Source organism: Entelurus aequoreus, linkage group LG17 (genome assembly GCF_033978785.1).
Source record: "Entelurus aequoreus isolate RoL-2023_Sb linkage group LG17, RoL_Eaeq_v1.1, whole genome shotgun sequence".
Taxonomy (NCBI): domain Eukaryota; kingdom Metazoa; phylum Chordata; class Actinopteri; order Syngnathiformes; family Syngnathidae; genus Entelurus; species Entelurus aequoreus.
Genome location: NC_084747.1, coordinates 23,810,586 through 23,820,895, shown reverse-complemented (window position 1 = coordinate 23,820,895; position 10,310 = coordinate 23,810,586). Strand labels below are relative to the sequence as shown.

Below are 10,310 nucleotides of genomic sequence, written 5' to 3'. Positions count from 1 at the left end.
TCATGTACATGTACAGTATGAAGGTGATATTAGTCACTCATGTACATGTACAGTATGAAGGTGATATTAGTCACTCATGTACATGTACAGTATGAAGGTGATATTAGTCACTCATGTACATGTACAGTATGAAGGTGATATTAGTCACTCATGTACATGTACAGTATGAAGGTGATATTAGTCACTCATGTACATGTACAGTATGAAGGTGATATTAGTCACTCATGTACATGTACAGTATGAAGGTGATATTAGTCACTCATGTACATGTACAGTATGAAGGTGATATTAGTCACTCATGTACATGTACAGTATGAAGGTGATATTAGTCACTCATGTACATGAACAGTATGAAGGTGATATTAGTCACTCATGTACATGTACAGTATGAAGGTGATATTAGTCACTCATGTACATGTACAGTATGAAGGTGATATTAGTCACTCATGTACATGTACAGTATGAAGGTGATATTAGTCACTCATGTACATGTACAGTATGAAGGTGAGATTAGTCACTCATGTACATGTACAGTATGAAGGTGATATTAGTCACTCATGTACATGTACAGTATGAAGGTGATATTAGTCACTCATGTACATGTACAGTATGAAGGTGATATTAGTCACTCATGTACATGTACAGTATGAAGGTGATATTAGTCACTCATGTACATGTACAGTATGAAGGTGATATTAGTCACTCATGTACATGTACAGTATGAAGGTGATATTAGTCACTCATGTACATGTACAGTATGAAGGTGATATTAGTCACTCATGTACATGTACAGTATGAAGGTGATATTAGTCACTCATGTACATGTACAGTATGAAGGTGATATTAGTCACTCATGTACATGTACAGTATGAAGGTGATATTAGTCACTCATGTACATGTACAGTATGAAGGTGATATTAGTCACTCATGTACATGTACAGTATGAAGGTGATATTAGTCACTCATGTACATGAACAGTATGAAGGTGATATTAGTCACTCATGTACATGTACAGTATGAAGGTGATATTAGTCACTCATGTACATGTACAGTATGAAGGTGATATTAGTCACTCATGTACATGTACAGTATGAAGGTGATATTAGTCACTCATGTACATGTACAGTATGAAGGTGATATTAGTCACTCATGTACATGTACAGTATGAAGGTGAGATTAGTCACTCATGTATTCTTCAATCATCATGTCTTCTTCTTCTTCTTCTACCATGTTTGTTGGTTGACTTCCTGCTACAACTTCCTCACTTTCTTCTTCTACTAAGTCTATCTGCTCCTCTTCATCCTCCATCTTCAGCCCACTTGGCTCTTTGTCTGCCAGGGTCTCCAGTTTCAACCTGAACATGCACACACACACACACACACACTAAGTATGACATCATCACTAAGTCTGACATCATCACTAAGTCTGACATCATCACTAAGTCTGACATCATCACTAAGTCTGACATCATCACTAAGTCTGACATCATCACTAAGTCTGACATATTTACTAAGTCTGACATAATCACTAAGTCTGACATAATCACTAAGTCTGACATCATCACTAAGTCTGACATCATCACTAAGTCTGACATCATCACTAAGTCTGACATATTTACTAAGTCTGACATAATCACTAAGTCTGACATAATCACTAAGTCTGACATCATCACTAAGTATGACATCATCACTAAGTCTGACATCATCACTAAGTCTGACATCATCACTAAGTCTGACATCCTCACTAAGTCTGACATCATCACTAAGTCTGACATCATCACTAAGTCTGACATATTTACTAAGTCTGACATCATCACTAAGTCTGACATCATCACTAAGTCTGACATCATCACTAAGTCTGACATATTTACTAAGTCTGACATCATCACTAAGTCTGATATCATCACTAAGTCTGACATAATCACTAAGTCTGACATCATCACTAAGTCTGACATATTTACTAAGTCTGACATCATCACTAAGTCTGACATCATCACTAAGTCTGACATAATCACTAAGTCTGACATAATCACTAAGTCTGACATATTTACTAAGTCTGACATCATCACTAAGTCTGACATCATCACTAAGTCTGACATCATCACTAAGTCTGACATATTTACTAAGTCTGACATAATCACTAAGTCTGACATAATCACTAAGTCTGACATCATCACTAAGTCTGACATCATCACTAAGTCTGACATATTTACTAAGTCTGACATCATCACTAAGTCTGGGATCATCACTAAGTCTGACATCATCACTAAGTCTGACATCATCACTAAGTCTGACATAATCACTAAGTCTGACATCATCACTAAGTCTGAAAAATCACTAAGTCTGACATCATCACTAAGTCTGACATCCTCACTAAGTCTGACATATTTACTAAGTCTGACATCATCACTAAGTCTGACATCATCACTAAGTCTGACATCATCACTAAGTCTGACATCATCACTAAGTCTGACATATTTACTAAGTCTGACATCATCACTAAGTCTGACATAATCACTAAGTCTGACATCATCACTAAGTCTGACATATTTACTAAGTCTGACATCATCACTAAGTCTGACATCATCACTAAGTCTGACATCATCACTAAGTCTGACATCATCACTAAGTCTGACATATTTACTAAGTCTGACATCATCACTAAGTCTGACATCATCACTAAGTCTGACATAATCACTAAGTCTGACATCATCACTATGTCTGACATCATCACTAAGTCTGACATAATCACTAAGTCTGACACAATCACTAAGTCTGACATATTTACTAAGTCTGACATCATCACTAAGTCTGACATCATCACTAAGTCTGACATCATCACTAAGTCTGACATATTTACTAAGTCTGACATAATCACTAAGTCTGACATCATCACTAAGTCTGACATCATCACTAAGTCTGACATAATCACTAAGTCTGACATCATCACTAAGTCTGACATAATCACTAAGTCTGACATATTTACATATTTGCTCACCATATTTCCTCATCTGCCAAAGTTCATTTTGTTTTGACATGACCTGGTCATACATGTGATGTGACATGACCTGGTCATACATGTGATGTGACATGACCTGGTCATACATGTGATGTGACATGACCTGGTCATACATGTGATGTGACATGACCCGGTCATACATGTGATGTGACATGACCCGGTCATACATGTGATGTGACATGACCTGGTCATACATGTGATGTGACATGACCCGGTCATACATGTGATGTGACATGACCTGGTCATACATGTGATGTGACATGACCCGGTCATACATGTGATGTGACATGACCCGGTCATACATGTGATGTGACATGACCTGGTCATACATGTGATGTGACATGACCTGGTCATACATGTGATGTGACATGACCCGGTCATACATGTGATGTGACATGACCTAGTCATACATGTGATGTGACATGACCTGGTCATACATGTGATGTGACATGACCCGGTCATACATGTGATGTGACATGACCTAGTCATACATGTGATGTGACATGACCCGGTCATACATGTGATGTGACATGACCCGGTCATACATGTGATGTGACATGACCTGGTCATACATGTGATGTGACATGACCCGGTCATACATGTGATGTGACATGACCTAGTCATACATGTGATGTGACATGACCCGGTCATACATGTGATGTGACATGACCTGGTCATACATGTGATGTGACATGACCTGGTCATACATGTGATGTGACATGACCCGGTCATACATGTGATGTGACATGACCTGGTCATACATGTGATGTGACATGACCCGGTCATACATGTGATGTGACATGACCCGGTCATACATGTGATGTGACATGACCTGGTCATACATGTGATGTGACATGACCTGGTCATACATGTGATGTGACATGACCCGGTCATACATGTGATGTGACATGACCTAGTCATACATGTGATGTGACATGACCTGGTCATACATGTGATGTGACATGACCCGGTCATACATGTGATGTGACATGACCTAGTCATACATGTGATGTGACATGACCCGGTCATACATGTGATGTGACATGACCCGGTCATACATGTGATGTGACATGACCTGGTCATACATGTGATGTGACATGACCTAGTCATACATGTGATGTGACATGACCTGGTCATACATGTGATGTGACATGACCCGGTCATACATGTGATGTGACATGACCCGGTCATACATGTGATGTGACATGACCTGGTCATACATGTGATGTGACATGACCTAGTCATACATGTGATGTGACATGACCCGGTCATACATGTGATGTGACATGACCCGGTCATACATGTGATGTGACATGACCTGGTCATACATGTGATGTGACATGACCTAGTCATACATGTGATGTGACATGACCCGGTCATACATGTGATGTGACATGACCTGGTCATACATGTGATGTGACATGACCCGGTCATACATGTGATGTGACATGACCTGGTCATACATGTGATGTGACATGACCCGGTCATACATGTGATGTGACATGACCTGTAGAAGGTGAATATGAGAAGGTGTACCTGGCAGGAACGCTCTTGAGTGGCATGTGACTGACATGCTGGATGAATTCTATTTGAGCTGCAACACAAACATGGAGTCAGGTCCAGTGCTACCACATCTCGTATTGTCAAGGAGAAGAAGAAGGTGTGTTACCTTGGCTCCTCAGAGGGTTGGTGAGCTTGGCCAGGTAAGGCAGCAGGTGAGTGTGAAGGCTGACAGGTGTCACACACATGCTCCTGAACAAGCACTGAGCAAGCAGGCACTTCTCACGATGCTAAAAGAAACAACAGTTATGCACGCACTCTACACGCACTCTACACGCACTCTACACGCACTCTACACGCACTCTACACGCGCTCTACACGCACTCTACACGCACTCTACACGCGCTCTACACGCGCTCTACACGCACTCTACACGCACTCTACACGCGCTCTACACGCGCTCTACACGCGCTCTACACGCTCTCTACACGCTCTCTACACGCACTCTACACGCACTCTACACTATTATTATTCTAATTTGGACAATCATATCTGATTATTGGCCATTTACGACCTGCTCAGTGGTCTAGTGGTTAGAGTGTCCGCCCTGAGACTGGTAGGTTGTGAGTTCAAATCCCGGCCGAGTCACACCAAAGACTATAGAAATGTGAGCCATTACCTCCCTGCTTGGCACTCAGCATCAAGGCTTGGAATTGGGGGTTAAATCACCAAATGATTCCCGAGCGCGGCCACCGCTGCTGCTCACTGCTCCCCTCACCTCCCAGGGGGTGAACAAGGGGATGGGTCAAATGCAGAGGATAATTTCACCACACTTAGTGTGTGTGCGTGACAATCATTGCTACTTTAACTTAACTTTTAACTTTATTTATTATTCTAATTTCGACAATCATATCTGATTATTGGCCTTTATTATTCTAATATAGACAATTATTTCTGATTATTGGCCATTTATTAATTCTAAATTAGACAATAATATCTGATTATTGACCATTTATTAATTCTAAATTAGACAATAATATCTGATTATTGACCATTTGTTATTGTAATTTAGACATAATATTCACTTATTGACCATTTCTTAATAATATTTGCCAGGTTAAAGACACCTGAGAAATTGTTAGTGAAAAGATCATCCTGGCTGGCAGGTAAGTGAGGTGACTTCTACCTTTGTGCAGGTAAGTCAGGTGAGTCTTACCATCTTGCTGACCAGCAGCCAATGAGGTTTGTGCAGAGGTCTGAAGCCAACTGCTGCTTGTTGACAGTTGGAGTGGAGAAGCCCCCTGGTGGCCACTGACGACGCATACGCCTCCAAGAAACTCCGACTCTGACAATAACACGCACATCATTATTAATATGTGTACCCCAGACAGATTATTTTCCAAATTTAACACCATGGCCGGACAATTACTTTGTTTTAATGAAATGTTTTTTAAACAGGGACTAACATTTATTGATAATTGGCCCTCTTTCTGGGGTGAACCGGGCTTGCTGATTAGGGACGGCCTTCACCCTAACCGGGAAGGCTCCATCACTCCCTAGTAACATAGATCACTGTTTGAGTCACACTTGACTAACGACACTAGAGCAAGCTCGGTCACAGGCAATTACAGTGTCTGTTAGTCCGGGTGAGGAGTCAGTTAAGCTACAACTAGCCAGCGCCAGGCTGGAAAATTCTCCTAGAATAATACACAACTCACATCATGTTTATTCTGTAGTGACTGTGCCAGAGGTGCACATACATTCTACTGAGGTGGCAAATTATGACGCCTTCAATCTATCGCGGAACCAAACAAATAATCTAAAGATCCTCATCATATCAATTCCTAGATGTGATCAAAATTATTTAAGGTGCACTACACAAAATAAAAGTAACTTTATTAATAATACTACTACGGATAACATTAACAAAAACTCCTCAAAACAGCCCACTACCTATAATATGGTCTTTTTAAACATCAGATCATTGTCTCCCGAAACGGTATTAGTTAATGAGGTCATCAGAGACAACAATCTTAAAGTTATTGGTCTCAGCAAAACTTGGGTCAAACCAGATGAATTTTTCCTGCTTAACGAGGCATCTCCTCCTAACTATGAGTGCACATATTGCCCATCCCTTAAAAGGGGTGAGGGGGGGGGTCACACTAATATACAATGAAAACCTTAACCTTACCCCTAATCTAAGTAATAAATATAAATCATTTCAGGTGATTACTATGAGGTCTGTCACACCACTACCTCTTCACCTGGTTGTTATCTACCGCCCCCCTAGGCCCTATTCGGACTTTATCAGTGAATTTTCAGAGTTTGTCGCTGACCTAGTGATGCATGCAGATAATATAACTATAATGGGGGGTTTTAATATCCATATGAATACCCCATCAGATTCTCCGTGCGTGGCGCTCCAGACTATAATTGATAGCTGTGGTCTTACACAAATAATAAATGAACCCACGCATCGCAACGGTAATACGATAGACCTAGTCCTTGTTCGGGGTGTCACCACCTCCAAAGTTATGATACTCCCGTACACTAAAGTGATGTCTGATCATTACCTTATAAAATGTGAAGTTCTGGGTCATTGTCAACAAACTAATAATAACCACCCCTTTAGCAGCCACAACATTAATGCTGCCACAACGATGACTGTTGCTGACCTACTGCCTTTGGTAATGGCACCATTCCCAAATGATGTGGGCTCTATCAATAACCTCACTAACAACTTTAACGACGCCCTGCGCGAAACCATTGATAGTATAGCACCACTAAAGCTAAAACAGGCCCCTAAAAGGCATACCACCTGCTTTACAGAAGAAACTAGAGCTCTTAAACTATCATGTAGAAAGCTGGAACACAAATGGCGCGCGACTAAACTTGAGGTTTCCCATCAAGCATGGAGTGATAGATTAAAGGCCTACTGAAACCCACAACTACCGACCACATTGCAACACATGCCAATACGGCCCGGTTAGATTAGTAAAGTGCAATCAACAAAGGGTTGGAGTTGGGGGTTAAATCACCAAAATGATTCCCGGGCACGGCGCCGCTGCTGCCCACTGCTCCCCAAGGGGATGGGACAAATGCAGAGGACAAATTTCACCACATCTAGTGTGTGTGTGACAATCATTGGTACTTTAATCTTTAATCTTTTAAATTTCCCGCGAAATATCCTGCTGAAAACGTCTCGGTATGATGACGTTTGCGCGTGACGTCACGGATTGTAGCGGACATTTTGGCACACCATTGTGGCCAGCTATTAAGTCGTCTCTTTTCATCGCAAAATTCCACAGTATTCTGGACATCTGTGTTGGTGAATCTTTTGCAATTTGTTTAATGAACAATGAAGACAGCAAAGAAGAAAGCTGTAGGTGGGAAGCGGTGTATTAGCGGCCGGCTGCAGCAACACAAACACGTAGCAGCTACGTCGTAGCCGGTGTTTCATTGTTTACATTCCCGAAATATGACAGTCAAGCTTTACCATTGGCCTGTGGAGAACTGGGACAACAGAGACTCTTACCAGGAGGACTTTGAGTTGGATACGCATGCTTGTGGAGAACTGGGACAACAGAGACTCTTACCAGGAAGACTTTGAGTTGGATACGCATGCTTGTGGAGAACTGGGACAACAGAGACTCGGATACGCGCTACCGTGAGTACGCAGCTGCGGCTTCCAAACATTTGATCGCTTGCCCGTACGTGCGTGCCGCTATGTGCATGTCACGTACGTAACTTTGGGGAAATATATGTGCTGTATGAACTTTGCGGAGGTGAACGGTACTTTGTGCTGTGGGATTGAGTGTGTTGTGCGGGTGTTTGATTTGTATTGGCGGGTTATATGGACGGGAGGGGGGAGGTGTTTGTTATTCGGGATTAATTTGTGGCATATTAAATATAAGCCTGGTTGTGTTGTGGCTAATAGAGTATATATATACACTAGCGTTCAAAAGTTTGGAGTCACATGTAAATGTCCTTATTTTTGAAGGAAAAGCACTGTACTTTTCAATGAAGATAACTTTACAGAAATACACTCTATACATTGCTAATGTGCTAAATGACTATTCTAGCTGCAAATGTCTGCTTTTTGGTGCAATATCTACATAGGTGTATAGAGGCCCATTTCCAGCAACTATCACTCCAGTGTTCTAATGGTACAATGTGTTTGCTCATTGGCTCAGAAGGCTAATTGATGATTAGAAAACCCTTGTGCAATCATGTTCACACATCTGAAAACACTTTAGCTCGTTACAGAAGCTACAAAACTGACCTTCCTTTGAGCAGATTGAGTTTCTGGAGCATCACATTTGTGGGCTCAAGTAAACGCTCAAAATGGCCAGAAAAAGAGAACTTTCATCTGAAACTCCACAGTCTATTCTTGCTCTTAGAAATGAAGGCTCAAACACTAAATTGTTTGGGTGACCCCAAACTTTTGAACGGTAGTGTATGTCTTGTGTTTATTTACTGTTTTAGTCATTCCCAGTTGAATATCAGGTCCCACCTGCCTCTCACAGCATCTTCCCTATCTGAATCGCTTCCACTGCCCTCTAATCCTTCACTCTCACTTTCCTCATCCACAAATCTTTCATCCTCGCTCAAATTAACGGGGTAATTGTCGCTTTCTCGGTCCGAATCGCTCTCGCTGCTGGTGGCCATGATTGTAAACAATGTGCAGATGTGAGGAGCTCCACAACCTGTGACGTCACGCTACTTCCGCTACAGCCAAGGCTTTTTTATCAGCGACCAAAAGTTGCAAACTTTATCGTCAATGTTCTCTACTAAATCCTTTCAGCAAAAATATGGCAATATCGCGAAAAGATCAAGTATGACACATAGAATGGACCTGCTATCCCCGTTTAAATAAGAAAATCTCATTTCAGTAGGCCTTTAATAACTTATAAACACATGCTTACCTTAGCTTAGCTCTCATCCGCCTCAACAAAAATTATCCTAAATATTCGCTAACCCAAGAAGGGACTCCTCCCAGTAGCTCCACCCACTCGGCAGATGACTTTATGAATTTCTTTAATCAGAAAATTGAAGTCATTAGAAAGGAGATTAAAGCTACAACTGGGTTCTATTAACACAGATACAAATGTATATACGACGGACACTGCCCTCCAAAATAGTCTCTCTCTTTTTGATGAAATAACATTAGAGGAACTCCTGCGACGTGTAGATGGGACAAAACAGACAACATGTTTACTTGACCCACTTCCTGGGAAACTTATCAAGTAGCTGTTTGTAATATTAGGACCGTCAATGCTAAATATTATAAACTTATCACTTTCCTCCAGCACTGTTCCCCTAGCATTCAAAAAAGCGGTTATTCATCCTCTGCTCAAAAGACCTAACCTCGATCCTGACCTCATGGTAAACTACCGGACGGTGTCCCACCTTCCCTTTATCTCCAAAATCCTCAAAAAATGGTTGCACAGCAGCTAAATGAACACAATCTCTGTGAAGCCAAAACATCTCTGACCAGGCATGATCGTAATGTCATTTTGTTAAGCCACATGTAAAGTGTAGCGATTTGACTTTTAAACCGGAAAAGTATGATTGGCTGCGATGAGATGGTGACTTGTCCAGGGTGTATCCCGTCTTCCGCCCGAATGCAGCTGAGATAGGCTCCAGCACCCCCCGCAACCCCGTAAGGGACAAGCGGTAGAAAATGGATGGATGGAAGTATGATTGGTTTGAGAAAGTGTCTTGACATGTTTTGAAGACAAACCTGACTCTTTGCAATAAATAAAAAATCTTTCAACTTCCTGCTTACCATC

The 10,310-nt window shown here is 41.4% G+C and overlaps 1 protein-coding gene across 3 annotated transcripts in view; it reads right to left on the bottom strand.

Moving 5' to 3' along the window:
• Window positions 1-850: 850 nt before the first annotated feature.
• Window positions 851-10,310, bottom strand: part of rad17 (RAD17 checkpoint clamp loader component) — a 50,519-nt gene continuing 41,059 nt past the window's right edge. For 2 of the 3 annotated variants that reach the window (XM_062024163.1, XM_062024162.1), the window contains 4 exons: window positions 5,735-5,863; window positions 4,688-4,808; window positions 4,555-4,612; window positions 851-1,354 (listed from right to left, as the gene is read on the bottom strand). In XM_062024163.1, coding sequence (XP_061880147.1) covers window positions 1,177-1,354; window positions 4,555-4,612; window positions 4,688-4,808; window positions 5,735-5,863 — 486 coding nt within the window. In that variant the 3' untranslated portion in view covers window positions 851-1,176. The remainder of the gene's footprint in view (window positions 1,355-4,554; window positions 4,613-4,687; window positions 4,809-5,734; window positions 5,864-10,310) is intronic. The other variant, XR_009821631.1, reaches the window with a different exon arrangement.